The 17,005-nt window shown below is 39.2% G+C and overlaps 1 protein-coding gene across 2 annotated transcripts in view; it reads right to left on the reverse strand.

The window, feature by feature from the left end:
* The window catches only part of MAP3K21 (mitogen-activated protein kinase kinase kinase 21), a 56,392-nt gene that overhangs the window by 22,688 nt on the left and 16,699 nt on the right, over positions 1–17,005 (reverse strand). For both annotated transcript variants that reach the window (XM_025850893.2, XM_073879042.1), the window contains exons 2-5: positions 16,621–16,801; positions 12,292–12,440; positions 11,315–11,490; positions 3,229–3,469 (exon numbers count right to left, since the gene is read on the reverse strand). In XM_025850893.2, coding sequence (XP_025706678.1) covers positions 3,229–3,469; positions 11,315–11,490; positions 12,292–12,440; positions 16,621–16,801 — 747 coding nt within the window. The remainder of the gene's footprint in view (positions 1–3,228; positions 3,470–11,314; positions 11,491–12,291; positions 12,441–16,620; positions 16,802–17,005) is intronic.

Consider the following 17,005-nt stretch of genomic DNA (forward strand, 5'->3'; position numbering starts at 1 on the left):
GGTCCACAGGCTTTTGGGTAAAACCTACACTAGTATTTTTATTGGCAATGTTTCATGATAGTCTTAGAGGGAATAATCATTTTGACCCTGAAAGTAGTTGTATTTGCATGTAAATACACCCACTCTCACATTCGTACACATGAGGGGGATGATTGTGGCAGACTTTTGGCATTTCTGAAGGGGCTGAAATTGGAATGCCATTGCTTTAGAAACATTTTGAAGGCTTCGAAACCTCTTTGCCTTGTTTTATATGTTCTAAAAATACAACTTTGGTTTAAGATAAACATAATGCAGTGCTCACTTCGGCAGCACATATACTAAGATAAACATAATGCAGAGCGAGTGGTGGAAAGTGGTCACAATAGAAAAATATCTACCATGATCACTTTTTCCTCCTGCAAATTCCAAGAATTCATAAAATATAATGTAAAAACTCTTATCTTAGATTATGTTGCCACCTTTTGTAAGCATCTATCCTTATTTGGTTAGGCCCCCATGAAGGACTGCCAGTGGGAAGAACTACATTTGAGTTTTCTAGCAGTCATCAAAGCTATAACTAGCCATAAGATTAAAAGTCATCTTCAGTGATTCTGAAGGACAAAATTATGATGAGATAATTATTCGCACTTAATAACAAGGTTTTGAAAGAGGTACAGGCACAGATACTAAAAGCCACTTTGTAGGAGTCTCAAATATGTTTCTAAGAAAATCTTTAAGCTAGTTACACATGGGGAAAATTCCTGCAAAAGGGGTTGGAGTAATTTGGTACAATGAAAGGAAAGTATCACTGCCATTCAACCTACTGCCTGTCAGATGTTTCTTCCTTAATAGTTTACCACTAAATAGTACTAACATCTGGTAAATCAAAGAATTTTCTAGCAGATAGTAACTTTCTGGAACTTAAGGCACAAATAACTGCTTTCCCTTCTACAGGAGGCAAAATTCCTGAAGGAGAAAAATAAGTATTGTTATAGTTGCCATTCTTCTCCTTGGATCTTTGGATATGTATCCTGCTTTGGGACATTGTGCAAGTAAATGTGTGTGTGTGTGTGTGTGTGTGTGTGTGTATGTGTGTATGCGTGTAAATGTGTGTGTGTGGGAGGGTGAAGAGTTGGGGGATTCTAAAGAGAAACAGTTTCCACAGTGGTAACAGTGTGACAACAATGTAGCATCACCTTGTGGCCAGAAGAGGTAAATGCCATGCTAAATTATGGCAACTGAATTTCATTCCTTCAAGATGGATTCGGATTACAGCAGATTTTGAGGGGTATGTTTTAAATGGAATCATTTGTTAAGTGCCACAAGGTAAATAAATGTGTGACTAAAATTCTCAAAGAGAGAAAAGCCAAATAGTGCAATCCAGGAATAATATAAATCTAGCAAAAATAGTCAAATGCATTCAGTTTCCTTTGAATGAATACAAGATATTGGCCAAACATGATTTGAGAAGAAAAACAGGAGTGAAAGTGACCTCAGTAATCCTGAGATATGTTCTTTAATCATTTGACCACTGAAGATTAAAAAATCACTGGTATGATTTAATTTTTTCTCCCAAGTTTATTCTCCATCAGTTTCTTATTGGCCACCCCCTCCAAAGTTTCCCAAGGAATCAGTGAATATTAATCAGGATAACATAGTCACAACGAGCTAGAAGGCTGATGTAGCTAAGAACTGGAGAAAACGCACATGGGAGTGCCTCTCTGAATTTTTCTATCATCTACACTTGAAAGCAGAAACCTCATCATAAATAAAATAGTCTATTTTAAATTATGTCTGATATACAAGATAGCACAGTCCATGGTCCCCCAAGCTACACTTTGGCTAAAAAGCAAACCTGAAGAGAAGAGAACCTGAAAAAGTATCTTTTTTTCCCCTCAGAGAGGTCAAAGGTAAAATGAGTAAGGACCCACAGCCTCGTCTCACTTCAGCAAACCAAATAATCAATAATGTATACTGTATATTGCCACATATCAGCGATTTTCTGATCAACTGAGGGTTTCTGCAATAACCTAGAAAGTCACAGTATGTTGCAAGCCTTCGAGTACTTTGTAATAAATAATTTTACAAGACAATTTGTACATACTTTATATATAAAACAAAACTGTTGATACTGTTATTTAAAAGCAGTTTTCATGCCATTAACAAACATCTTAGGACAACACTAGCATCCTTAAAGAGACTCTATAATACATATAGAGAGAGGTGGAGAAATAAGGAGAACAGATAAATAGATATTTAATGCACATTCCGTAAAAGTGCAGTCAGCTCTTGTTCTGTCACCATTCTTCCCCAGTATTAGAAGAATCATAAAATACGGGGGCAGCAGAGAGGTATTTGGTTTTTCCTTAAATCAAGTATAACATGTATTGTTAAAGAATTTAATTTCGTGAATGGATTTATGTTTGCTATTTTCTATTCCGTTTAGTTTCTTCTAACACATTACAATGTTTAAAACTGTCACAATGTTTTAAAATCCAGGAGGTATAAAAATGAACCAGTAAATCTAGAGAAGCTTTTAAAAATACCTGCATCCCAGATGAAAACTGACAGGTATGTAATTGAAGTACCTGATATATTTTGCTGAAGGTGCAAACAACATCTTCAATGTCCCAAATGAACTCAGTTACCAGATGACATTATAGATCTTTGTGGAATGACAAAATAGCACTAATTCTGTTGTTCAAGATTTTTTCACCATGCCATGCAATGCTGGTTCAGTGCATTGAACTAAGAAGAAATCCTGCTTTGATTTTAAAAGGAGTAAATCTCTGAATCCCTTTACAGGAAAGCATGCCAAGAGCTAACTTCTCAGCACACCATGTGCTGTAAAGGCACGACTGATGCTTTTTGCAGGTGAACGTGAGTTAGGTCATTATCTTATGACCACGAACTTAAGCAAGCAAGTGAAGATACTTATTCACATAATGTTTTTTTTTTTTAAAGATTTTATTTATTTGAGAGAGAGAGAGAGAGATCACAAGCAGGGGGGAGAGGCAGAGGGAGAAGCAGACTCCCCGCCGAGCAGGGAGCCCGATGTGGGGCTCGATCCCAGGACCCTGGGATCATGACTTGAGCCGAAGGCAAATGCTTACGACTGAGCCACCCAGGCGCCCTTCACGTAATGTTCTAAAATCTCATTCTCCCATCTCTTCCCAGTGCTAAAGAAGCAAAGCCAATTACGGAGGCGACATTCAAAACTCTTACGAAACAAGAGGATGAAAATCATACCTGAAGGTAAACTGATTCGATGGCCATCTTTGAGCTTTAACCGACTTCTCCTGAACTTTCCCTTCCTCTTCTTGACATTGGGCTTCTCCTGGTTTAACTGGAATATCAAAATGTTTAGCTCCCGCTCGAGCACGTCGATCTCCCGCTCGGCGAGCTGCCGCTCCCGCCGCCGGAGCAGCGCCTCCTGGGACTTCTGCTGGAGGGCAGCCCTGGTCAGTTCCTCCTCGCGGGACCGCAGCTCCTGGGGCAGAGAGCACACCTGGCGTCAGCAAGAAGCTGGGTCTCCCGCTCTTCGGCTCAGCCCCGGCCACTCCAGGGCTCCTGGGACCGCACTCCTGGCGGGTAGGACGGTCGGAACGCAGATCTTTCTAGCACGGCACTGACTTAGACGACAACGAAAGCCTTGCACGGGCTCCAGCAAGCGCTCTCAGTCTTACGGTCCTCAAAAATTTTTTACACCCGATTTTAACACTTCTCTCTCACCTCTAGCCTTTATAATATAATCACCTGGCACATAAGAAAAGTACAGGTGGGAACGACCCTTTTCCAAATAAAGCCAAAAGTTAAAGCTCGACTAATTAAAGGATAATTATTCTCCTTACAAAAGACTGCAGTTCAGATTTCTTTGGAAGAACTTCTTTAGGTTAAGAATTTGCTCAGAGATTGAAACATCATGGTGGAGAGGTTAGAGGAAGAACAAAGCTAAGGTGTTCGAAGTCAGCTGAAGGCCCATCAGAAATGAAAATGAGCATCTCTAACATGAAACGTCAATGGAAAATGAACTTTTCAGGACCCCATGGATAAATGCAAAGTATCAGGTTATACACAGATCTCATGTATTAGCTCATAAAATCCTTCTGCCTCAATGCTTCCTGATTAAAGTCTAACTTCCTCTTGGTTTTGGTTTCAGAATTATTTACCTTCATAGAAAAATCTATGAATTGAAGAATATAGTTAATCCTTGAATAATATGGGGTTAGGAGCACTGACTCTCCCCTCACTGGGCCATCTAAAATCTATAAATAACTTTTGACTCCCCAAAAACTGAACCACTAATAATAGCCTATTGTTGCCAGGAGGCCTTATGGATGACATAGCTGATTAACATGTATTTTGTATGTTATATGTATTAGATAGTGTATTCTTACAATAAAGTAAGCTAGGGAAAAGAAAATGTTATTAATAACAATGAAGAGAAAATACATTTATAGTACTGTATTTATTGAAAAAAGCTATGTATAAGTGGACCCACACAGTTCAAACCCATGCTGTTCAATGGTCAACTGTACATTTGTTCCTATTAGGAAAAAAGTATTCAATAGTAAAACCAAGAGCTCTACAAAGTTTTAAAATCACATCTCCATTCTTATTTCATTTATATAAAATGATCTGTCCTATACCAGAGACATAAATATTCCTTTCAGGGCTGAACTACTTTTTTTCTTGATTACCCTGCTACTAAATCAAGCACTCCCACAGAAATCAAGGCATTTGCAAACTTTTATTTCCACTGCTCCAGAGAATTTAATCTCAGACCATCCTAATACCAAGATCTTTGTTAGAAACTGTAGATGCCTTCTCTGATGCAGCTTTGGGCTGGGAACTCTGGGAGCTCTGAGCATCGGGCAAACATGTCACACATATATAAGCAGGCCACCTTACACAGCCCACCTCAAGAGTACTGATGCATGAAAGGACACTATAAAATAAAGCTCATGGGAGAAACCAGAGCTGAACCACGGGACTAAACTGTCAACTGAAGTCTACTAATCCCTTGGACTTTTTATAGATGGGCTCCAAGAATATTTGGAGGCTATTCATCAGTACAATTATAATAGAGGAAAACACAGAAGACCCTCCTTCCATAAATAAATATAATAATATCAAGAAGAGACTAGGGAGCTCTAAAAAAACAAAACAAAAAATTAATCAGATCAAACTAATTCTGAATTTATTGTAAATTTACCAAAGTGGGCTGAAATTCACCTTTGGAACATTCTTTAAATTTATTTTTTCTAAACAAACTTCATAAAATTGCAAAAGCAAAGATTTACCTAAGACCAGTTGATATTCAAGTCACTTCTGGTGATATCTACCAACTGATTCTTATTTATAAGCAGATCAGTATTTTTTTCATTACATTGCTCCAGACATAAATTACTATTTATTACGTGAAAAGGGAAAAAAAGAAGAAGAAAAGAAAATGGTACATATTAGAAAAAATTCTGGAATCCATTATTTAACGGACGGCCTTCTCCAACCAGTTTGTCCAAATTGGAGATCTTACCATCGTGTATTTGGGGACAGAGGATACTTTCCAGGCAACTTCCAATTTCTAACTCATTACTGTCTGCCCTTTTGTTAAGATATTACTTTTCAGTGGTGTTGGTGTCAATCCAATTAGCTACTGTGAAATGAAATGGCATGGGGAACAGATAAGGGCAGCAAATTCAATTAGGCTTTTTGTGTGTTACTACAACAATAATTGAAGAAGAAACCATGTTTAATTCCAGGTCCCAGGCTAAAATGTGAATTCTCTGGCAATGACTTTATAAATTAAAAAAAAAAAAAAAATCACTTGCCCAAGACTTCATCAGAGAAAGAAAAAAAAAATCAAAAAGAAAGCAGCCAAAGCATTCTTCCTTCTGAATGAATTTTAAAACATTCAAAAGTAAAAGAAAAAAAAAGGCACCTCTTTGAATACTCCGAAATTATGAAGCACACACAAAAATTCTTTTGGTTGCTGAAATTTCTAAGCAGTAATATTTGTTTAATTGCTTGGCACGGGCCATTCTAATAATGGCAAATCAAGATTCCTGGCAGTAGATGTTAATCATTAATGGTGACATGCCTTCTAATAGTGGTTCAAAACCAGGTGCATGCACCCAATGCACAAAGACAGACGCATGAAGATAAGAAGCCAGGAATTTAGGGAGGAACTGCTATCTGTGGAGGCTGCAGTTTACTGAGTAATGCAGAGCACAGCCAAGTTACTGACCATTAATTCCAAGTCTGACGCCTCCTACCTTAAGCAATCAGTGAACAAGAAAGGGAGATAGTGCACGTACACTGTGCTTTTGACTCTGTCAAAAAAGAGGCAGTTAGAAACCTTTAAGGAAAAAAAAAGCATTATATATTCCCTTTAATTTTAAGTCAAAGGCTCACAAGATACCATGAATGCTGTTATTTTCAAGGGGCACTGCACAAAAAGAATATAAAAAGAAAAAGCAAAGACACCACCAGAGGATAACTCAAAAATGAATCCAAAGAATAATAAACAAACTACTATAAACCCCCAAAATGGAGAAAAAGCAGACATGATTTCTGAAGCATGCTTTTTGACTTTTATACCACATATATAGTAAGAATTAACTCACTGGATATTCTTCTATCCTGCAGTGTCATAAATAATTACCAACAATTTAAAATAAATAAATGAAATAGATAAAAATCATAATTATTAATAATATAACCTCTAAACTGTAAATCCTGTGATTTATTTTTCCTCAAAGTCGACTCCCATGCCCCAAAATCTTTTTTATTTTTGCTATTAAACATCTAACCTTAGAATTCCTGAGAACAATTTGGGAAAGTGTAAAAAAAAAAAAAAAGTATCTTCCCTATCATATTAAGTCAACGAAAAGTATTAAAGTTTCCAAGAAATGTATTAATAATATCACTGAAAGTAATCCTTCAACTCAATGCAAGATTTAAAAAGTAATCCGGTCGGGTCGTTTTCAAGCATTTTATTGCTCAGAGGAGCCCAGTTTCCTGACTGTCTGGCCCAGGAAACGGTAGCGGCCACTGGAACCCATTCTGGTTCCAGTCAAAACCACCACTCTCTTCGGCACTTGCTGAGCACGGGCACTGCTCTGAGCACTCTGCATACAGCACTCAGCAAGCCTCACAGCACCCCCAGGGAGACAGCAGCCTTTCTGTGACATTTCACGGTGAGGAGGGCGGGGGGAGCAGTCCTGGGTCAGCAAACAGTAGAGCCCCAATTCCAGCCAGCCGTCTGGCTCTAGTCTTAACCACTTTGCTAGACTGCTATGGATTCTGGCACTCTGCTATAAATGTATATTTAAAAAAGGGGGGGTCTATCAGAGTTTTTAGAATCCCATTTAGATATCCCCTTAGTCTGTTCGAATCTCTCGAGGGAAGGAAGCCGAATACAGTCTACCGCACTGCTGTCTGCTCTGAGCGTTGGAAAGTTGATTCGGAGACCACGTTTTAATCCCTGGAGCTTTCACCCGAGAAGTCCTACTGCCAAACTCTGAAACAACACGAAGCATATTTCCTCCCTTCAAGTTCTTCCAGTATTCCAGGGTAGCCCCTGAAAGTACCAGCCCCTTCTGCACCCCTTCTGTTCTTTGCTCAGATTGGATGGATTCCCAGGTCCTTCTGTCTTCCAGATCATCCTCCTTGGGAGGTTCTTTAAAACCTGGTGCCGACAATCAAACCTACCATCTAAGGCTGCATTTGCTCGTTTTATATTGTTAAACTTACAAAATACTGAAAGATCCAAGAAGGGACTGAATTACCTACACATCTACTACTTGAAAAAAATGACTTTAGCAGTTTACATATTCCTCTCTAGTCTTTATTTTAATCATTTAAAATTATGAAATATTTAAAACACACTACAATTAGACAGAATAGCAAATACCCATGCACTCACCATCAATGTTTAATAGAGGCTAAGTTTTTAACCTGATCTGTCTCAGATCTGCTAAAGCCCTACATGCAGCTGACTAATCCTCTCCCTTCCCTCTGCAGATCTGCTGTGCCTCAATTGCTTTCTGTCCATCCCTTATCTGTACGTTCAGTCTTTTTGTACATTTGAATGGCGTTGTTTTATGTGTTTTATAATTTTACATAAGTGGTATCTAATGTAACTATTCTTCTGCAACTCGCTTTTCCCACTCAACCTTATGTTTGAGATTTATCCATGCTGAAACATGTAGCTAGAATCTATTCGTTTTAACTAGTTTGCAGATTTCCACTGAATCAATATATAGCAGTTGAGGTGTCTTCCCTGTTAATGGGTGCTGAAGCCATTCCCAGGTTTTCATTTTCCCCAACCATGCCAAAGTGAACAACCAAAATTTCCCTGTGCACACATGTGGGAGTCTCTCAAGAACACATAGGCAGCAGTTAAACAGCTGAGTTGTACACCTCTTTGATGGCATAAGATTCAGAACAGATTTAAATTCCTTTTTACTTAAAACAGTAATAATGTGATAACGATAATTGCTAATATCACTCACTTATTAGAATACTTATCAGGAGCATATTAAGAAACTTTATGTAGGTTAATTCATTTCATATCTACCTTGTGCTGAGTACTTTGTTCAATGCTGTGGATGGAAATGACCAAAAATAAGATAGCACAGCTGATGAACTTATTACCTAGCAGAAAAGGCAAACCAAGAACAATTAAGCAAGTGAATAGTAATGAAGCAGGACTCAGCGCCAACCCCAACAAGGGAAGTGTGGGATGCCATGACACAGTTTATCCAGTGCATCCCGGTAAGGGAAGGGAGCTACGAAGGACTGACAGTAAAGGATCCAGCAATTGTGAGGTGGGACCAAAAGCGAGGGAGAGAACAGTATTCTGGACAGAGAAGAGAATGTACACCAAGACCAAAGGTCAAAAGCACGGCATCAGAGGAACCAAAAGAAATTCAGTATGATTGTGACAAAGTGAGGCTAAATATGTTAGGACAAAGCAAATTAATAAGGGAAGGGACTGGCCATTGAAGAAGGATGCTCAGCTCTGCATCTGCACTGTAGAAGGGTCACTGGAGGTGGTGGTGAGGGGAGCAAGACTGGATGCAGAGCACCCAGGTGGGATGCTGCCGCAGTGAGGCCGGTGGGAAGGGATGAGGGGAGGGATTCCCACTGCTGGGCTCTGTCACATAGGAGACCACCAGAAACATCTTCTAAGAACTTTAAGACTGGGTACCTATGAGAAGAGCAATCCCATTATAAAAAAAAAAAAGAGGAAGAAGAAGTAGAATCAGGGAAGATTGGGCAGGGGATGAGGAGTAGGTTCTGACTTCAGTGTCCAGCGGGAAAATAGTGCCAAGATACATAGCCGGCCCCTTTTAAAAACCTGTCAACAAGATCCCAAATCCCTAGCCTGGCCTTCTAAGGACCTCAAGGATATAGACTGTCATATCCATCTTTGTATCCCAGGACTCTAACACTGCTCCCAGCCCACGGTACACAGTCAACACTTGTTTGCTGGGGAAAACAAAACATGACCTTGAAACTCAGACCAAGGTCCCCAGAGACACATTTTTAAATTATATGTATTTTTAAGGAAACCATTTGCACCTTGGGGGATACCTACGACATGCCGTGTATTAATTTCCAGCTCAGCAAGGCAATGGTGGGTGTCAGCTACTCAAGAACAGAATGTGGGCATACAGTGTCTTGGTACTGCACACGGTATTATATATTCTAGCTCAAGAAATGCTTATGCACATACATCCACACCACAACTTGTTATTCCCTCTTCTGCCCTGACCTTTGCATTTGGGCTGACTGCAAGCCTTTGGTGTTATGGTCAATGGAAAAGTCTAGAGATGTAACAGAGAGCCACACCATACAAGGCCAAGTAACTTTAACAGGGGGGAATGATTCTCCGCCATGTTTCAATGTCGTAAATTGGGATTGGTGAGTGGACTCTATTTAGCAAAGCATTACTGCCCTCTTCAAAAGAATTCTACCATTTCAGAATCACAAATGTATGAGGCATAAAAATTCCTTCCTGGACAATTACATGGCTTCATAAAGGTTATCAAAAGCCTGCAATGTTGGACTTTGTCCATTTATTGCACATACAACAGAATTTAACTTATTGAACAATTACACACTTGATGAGCAAAATAAACCTTGATTCATCAAAATGCTCAAGTGCTACAGAAGTATCTTTTAAAAAGTGAGTACTGCCCTTATAGCACAGAGCCATGCCATAACGGTGGGGTCCTTCAGGGCTGTGAGGTCGGTCTATAACCAAGGGGGACCATGCCAACTGAACTCACTTCCCAACTAGTCTGCCTTCCGATCCTGTGTGGTGCCTTCACTTCTCACATGTCATTTGGCATGTGGAGGCATAAATGCAGTTCCAGCACAGTTAACATACATGTTTATTTTGTGCTTCTTAAAATTTACAAACCAACCAGAGCTTAACTCATCATATTAAAAAGCTAAAAAAATTACACACTTTTCCACTTTCTCCAACAAAGCAGTGCCTTGGAGATAAAAGGATGGGCGTGTGTGTGTGTATGTTGGGGGTGGTCTAGCATAAAAAAGGCTTTAAAAGACATAACCAAAAACTATAAAAAGACACCTTTGAGACAAATTGTGACATTTGAATATAGAATATTATATGATATCAAGGAACTGCTATTACTTTTTAAGGTAATAATGGCAAAAAAGTTATTTCTAAAATTCTTACCAGTGAGAGATGCACATTGAAGACTTAAGGGTAAAATGACATGAGTCGAGGATTGAATTTAAGGTTCCCATTTTTTAAAAAGGATGATAATGGGTAAAGGAGATGAACAAAATGACAAAATATTGACAATTACTGAAGTTGGTTAATTTATACAAAGGGTTTAGTATGCTATTCTCTTTTTTTTTAATTTGTTTTACTTTTCAAAATTCCCTTAATAAAAGGTTGTTTATGTTCTAATTACACATTTCGAGTACAGTTTTGTTTTGTTTTGTTTAAACTGGAAGGTAAGAATCAATAAAGATTCATGCCTGAAAGTCTTTTATAATAACGCTAACAGTGTTCTTTTTTATTTTTAAAGATTTTATTTATTTATTTGAGAGAGAGAATGAGAGCCAGAGAGCACGAGAGGGAAGAGCGTCAGAGGGAGAAGCAGACTCCCCGCAGAGCAGGGAGCCCGAAGTGGGACTCGATCCCGGGACTCCAGGATCATGACCTGAGCTGAAGGCCGTTGCTTAACCAACTGAGCCACCCAGGCGCCCAACGCTAACAGTGTTCTTGACTCACGTTTTCCATAATCTTCAGAGATGTGGGTACATTATGCAATTAATACAGATCTCTCACCTTTTCCTTTGTTCTCAGTTCATCAAACATTTGTTGAATTTCTAGCTTCCAGTCATCTTGCATGGAATGAAAAGATTCTTGAGGCATTTCGGTCATAACCGTCCCTTCAATAGCTGTCAGTTGTTCAAGAATTAAGGCAAATGAAGGACGAATGTGAGGGTCTTGTTGCCAGCATTCTAAAATCAACAAGAACCCCATTAATTCTGTTTCTTGGCATAGTTCAGATTATCAGCCCATGCAGATGGGTGTAAAATCTGCTGAAGATTTTAAAAATCAACTGATAATGGTTTTGAACATTTTATTTTACACAGTGACCAGGTTGGTGGCATGCATAACATTTACTATTAGGTAAGGCTCTTGTTGTTTATCTTATGAGGTCCATACCTTACCATGAACTCTGTTTCAGGGGCCTAAGCTGCACTAGTCAGGTGATTTACAGATACAGAGTTCTCGAACTCGACCCAAGAAAACCAAAGTTTCTAAAAGGTTATAACCACAAGAGAGGTTCTAAGAAATGGCCTAATAATGAAGGAAGGTAACTAGCTGCTTGCAAAAGGAGTCAGTTAATTTTTAAAAGACAAGCATCAGATAGATAAGGTCATGGCAAAACAGGGCCGGTTAAGATCATTAAACATTTTTGATCATGAGGTAGAATTTAAAATAGCAGAAGGAAGCCAATTCAATTTTGTTTTTGAGCGCTACTGGTATAACTTGGTAAAAACTTTATTACCAGTTGGTTAAATTTTGTACATAAATGTGTCACTGATAAAACTAGATTGGTTTTTAAAAAGTTACTTAATCCATCAATACTTTACCTGACATCTTAGATTGAAGACAAGGTTTCTAATTCATAAAATAGTATAGTTGCTTATAAGTGTTTGAAAATTAGAATCACAGAAATTACTCTTTTGGTTAAAAAATATACAGACATTCTCCTGAGCAAATCCCCTTGCCTCTGTAGACACACAGAAACTGACCTTTCATGAGCTTGGCAAATGGCTCAGGGCAGGTGGATGGAATGGGCAAAGTGAGCTTATTGACTGCTACCCCATAAGCCACGGCAAGCCCATCGATGCCACGGTAGGGGACTTCTCCCGTGAGCAGCTCCCACAGCAGGACTCCATAGCTGCAAAGCAAAACTGCCATAAAGTCACATGGGTTAAATGATGTCTTTTCCTTATGACACAAATGGTGGGATAAATGCATCAGAGCCCTCATCCAGCTCTGATTAAGAATCTTCTCTTCCAACAAAACCCTTAAGTGGCACTTATCCCAAGGTGGGAGGTGGGCTCTTCCAGCGAACCTCCCAAATGCATGTAAGTACACACCTTCCCAGAAATCAGTTATGCATTCATGACAGGAATTAAAACTACCTAATGAATAGGAAAGTGTAGGAGCAGTACATAATTGAATTAAACCAGGTCCAGAACCAGGTCACACTTTAATGTGGTGGTTTTGATGTTTCTCCTTCTATCTCATTTTTCTACACCGGAATTAAACCTCTTGAGGATTGTCAGGTCACTGAAGACTCTAACCCCACAGAAATCTCATCCTATGCACCACAGGACTTAGATCAAACCATGCTGACTATTTTTAAATGGTTTTTTTTTTTTGAAACTGTTTATCTTTCTGCCTCTCCCCTCATATTTTCTACCATATTGCTTAATAGTTATGGACCAAAAAAATCAGCATGGGCCTTCTTGTGCCTGCTTGGGACAAAACACATCTCTGTAACTTTGTATCCGTTAGTACCTTAGTTTCCCTTTATCTTCCTCAAAACATAAAGTACAAATTATCTTTTGTTAATACATAAATTATCACTCACTCCAGACATCCCATGTGATTTTAAATGGAAACACACAGGCATATAAGCAGCAGTCGTATTTATTTTTTTTAATTTACTAACATAACTAGTACATTCCTATTTAGTTTTCTAATTTTTAAAAACATTAGCTTTAAGTTTTAAAAAAGTTTGAAATTTAGAGTAGTAACTTAATTCTCATTCCTCATAGTTTGTTGCTTATATAGAACATTAAAGCATCATTTTAAAGATAGCAGACAGAAGGTAGTAAAATACACCTAAAGGAGAGGCAGAACAGCTCAGAATAATGCCAAAAGAAGCATTTAAATTTGGCTATGGAATTAAATTTGTCTGAGTCTCATCTGATTATCTTCTGATCTAAAGAGATATGGGGACTCGGAGCATCACGACTATAATAGAACAGAACTTCATCTCTGAAGACCTGGTCTGCAAAGAGCTGGAAACTCTCCAGACTCCAGCTTCAGGTCATCCCAGATATGATAACCTCTCATTTAAAAAGCTCTCCATCAGTGCCTATTGGACCCTAGACTATCTACTGAAAACTTTCAGAATAAGAATTTAGAAACGACAGAATGTGCCCAATCAGTGGGGCCTCAGGGATCCTCCAGCTGATGTTCCACCAGCTCTAAGTGAAGGTGTTTAAGTCCTGAGGACCCTGGGTCCAGGGCTCCTTCCCTGAGCAGGTGGAGGACCAGGGCACCAGTGAAAGGCAGCTGCATCTGGAAGCTGCAGACTTGAGTTTGGGGAGTATCACTACTTACTAGCTACGTCTCCACTTACAAAGCCCTTAACAGCCGATCATGAATTAACTGATCTATAAAGTAATAGTGATGTCTGCTTTGCCATCTCAAAGCACTGTTTTATATTGAAAAGAAGGGGAATCTATAGTACAGGGCTTTTAAATTATATAATGCTATCACTATTAGCAATTAAGTTGGATCCAGTATTTTCCAAAGGTAATTACCTGTTTAGTTCCTTAAAAATTATCTACATTACAGTGCCTTAGCAGAGATGCTTTAATTGCAAGAATAAGTAAATTTAACTCATAGATCAATCAACAAAAATCACCTCAGAGAAAGGGATGAAAAAAAAAATCCTGAAGATACCTGAAAACTGTCTAAATTCAAAGCCACTTCCTTGCTATTCTCTTTAGCACATAACAAAACTAAAATAAACAATAACCAACAATATAACTTTGTTTCTTGGGAGTTTCAGTGAACAAATAATTCAAGACAGGTCATTTTTCTAGAGAGCAGAGGGCTTATGTTAAAAACCCATGTGTTAAAAAAAAATGGAAAAAATAGAACTATTTTGATGGGGCTATTTACAGAATGTAATGCATTTTCTTTTGTTCTCCCAAACGGGCTAGGATACAGTAAAAATAAAGCGGTCTCCTGAGAACTCAGGTAACCTGATAAGCAAGGGCTGTGGTTGCAGGAACCTGGCTCCCAGGCCTGGGATGTGAGTATAACTACTTACTAGCTTTATAACCCTGAGGAAATGTCTTAATGTCCCAGTGCCTTGGTTACCTACTCTGTGGAAGTACGGTAATCTCAGGAGATACTGTAAAAATTCAGGGACAGCGTCTGAGTTACTTTGTGCTGTAATAACCAGGAAGGAGGAAGAAGGGTGAGAGCTGATCAGTGAACATGCTACTTAACGCACCGGTCCATATGACAGAATACTAGTCCACTGCACAGAGTAAAGTAACCTCTCTGGAATGAAATTATTTTTCTGTGAACGTTATAAAGGGAGATTCTAGAGCAAAGCAATGTGCAATTCAGAGCGGGGGCCACACCCGCTTCCACACCCTGACGTCCCAGGGCTCGAGTATGCTTTACCGGATTCACGCATGCTCCAGGTGGGTGGGGACGCTTGGCTCCACAGCTAGGCGGCTCTAGTGGCCACTAGTTTCTACTCCTTTCCACAGAATCTCATGCTTTGTTTCTTCCTAATACCTACTTTGTTTTCAGCTGTCAACTTTTACCAACTTAGCAACTCTCTCCCCTCTTCTAACTAGCTGCTTTTACTGAAAATCAGACAACTGAACTTACAAAACAGTTAGAAATAAACATGTGGAAACAATCAACGAAACTAAAAGGCAGCCTATGGAAGGGGAGGAGATATTTGCAAATGATGTATCTGATAAAGGGTTAGTGTCTAAAACTATAAAGAACTTATCAAACTCAACACCCAAAAATCAAATAATCCAATTAAGAAATGGGCAGGAGATGAACAGTCATGTTTCCAAAGAAGACATCAAGATGGCCAACAGACACATGAAGAAATGCCCAACATCACTCATCATCAGAGAAATACAAATCAAAATCATGACGAGATATCACCTCACACCTGTCAGAATGGAGAAAATTAATAACACAGGAAACAACAGGTGTTGGCGGGGATGCAGAGAATGAGGAACCCTCTTGTCCTGCTGGTGGGAATGCAAGCTGGTGCAGCCACTCTGGAAAACAGTATGGAGGTTCCTCAAAAAGCTGAAAATAGAACTACCCTAAGATCCAGCAATTGCACTACTAGGTATTTACCCAAAGGATACAAAAATACACATTCAAAGGGGGTACATGCACCCCAATGTTTATAGCAGCATTATCAACAAAGCCAAACTGTGGAAAGCGCCCAAATGTCCATCAACTGATGAATGGATAAAGATATGGTATATGTACACAAGGGAATATTACTCAGCCAACAAAAAATTGAAATCTTGCCATTTGCAGTGAGGTGGATGGAGCTAGAGTATATTATGCTAAGCGAAATAAGTCAGTCAGAGAGACAGGTACCAGATGATTTCAGTCATATATGGAATTTAGGAAACAGAACAGATGAACATATGGGAAGGGGAAAAAAAAGACAGAGAGGGAAGCAAACCATAAGAGACCCCCCTTTTTTTTTTTTAAAGATTTTGTTTATTTATTTGACAGAAAGAGAGAGAGAAAGAGAAAGCACAAGCCAGGGGAGAGGTAGAGGGAGAGGGAGAAGCAGACTCCCCGCTGAAGGACATAAGGCTCGATCCCAGGACGCCAGGATCATGACCTGAGCCAAAGGCAGACACTTAACTGACTGAGCCACCCAGGCACCATAAGAGACTCTTAAGGATAGAGAACAAACTGAGGGTTGATGGAGGGATGTGGATGGGGGAGGGGCCAGACGGGGGATGGGCATTAAGGAGGGTGCTTGTGATGAGCATTGGGTGTTATATATAAGTGATGAATCACTAAGTTCACTCCTGAAACCTAAATAAATAAATAAATAAATAATTTATTTATTTATTTATTTATTTATTGCTATATAATCACCGTAAAAAAAAGAAACAGATTTTGAGAGAAGATATCTCCAATGAGTGTATTGAAGAAAAGGCCTGCATTCTCTGTCACGTTCAGTTACTGAAAACTCTGGGACTCATTTAAAGGGAGCATAGCAACCATTTTCTGCAGCCGTCTGCAAAAGCAAAAAGCATGGTGCTTACCTCCAGATGTCACTTCCCTTAGAGAACAAGGAAGACTTGATGACTTCCGGCGCCATCCAAGCATAGGTGCCCGCTGCGCTCATCTTGGTAGTCCTGTGCCATTCTCTTGCCAGCCCGAAATCTGTAATCTTCAACGTTTTATTGCAGAAGTCATCATGTTCTATCTTCTCAAGCAGCAAAACTAAAAAAATTTAAAAAAAATCAAAGGTGGGCTATTTCCATATTCTTATAATTTTCTAGTCACACAGTTTCCTTGGTATTTAAGACAGAGCCTTCACCTCAGTGAGCAGAGTATTTTACCATCTGGCCTTCCTCACATCACCAAATCACCACCTTTACTGGTGCCTGCGGTTATAAGTTTTTTTGTTTGTTTGTTTGGTTTAAA

This window comes from Callorhinus ursinus, unplaced genomic scaffold (assembly GCF_003265705.2).
Source record: "Callorhinus ursinus isolate GAN/ISIS: 27379988/994484 unplaced genomic scaffold, GSC_fseal_2.0 scaffold32, whole genome shotgun sequence".
In the NCBI taxonomy this organism is placed as follows: domain Eukaryota; kingdom Metazoa; phylum Chordata; class Mammalia; order Carnivora; family Otariidae; genus Callorhinus; species Callorhinus ursinus.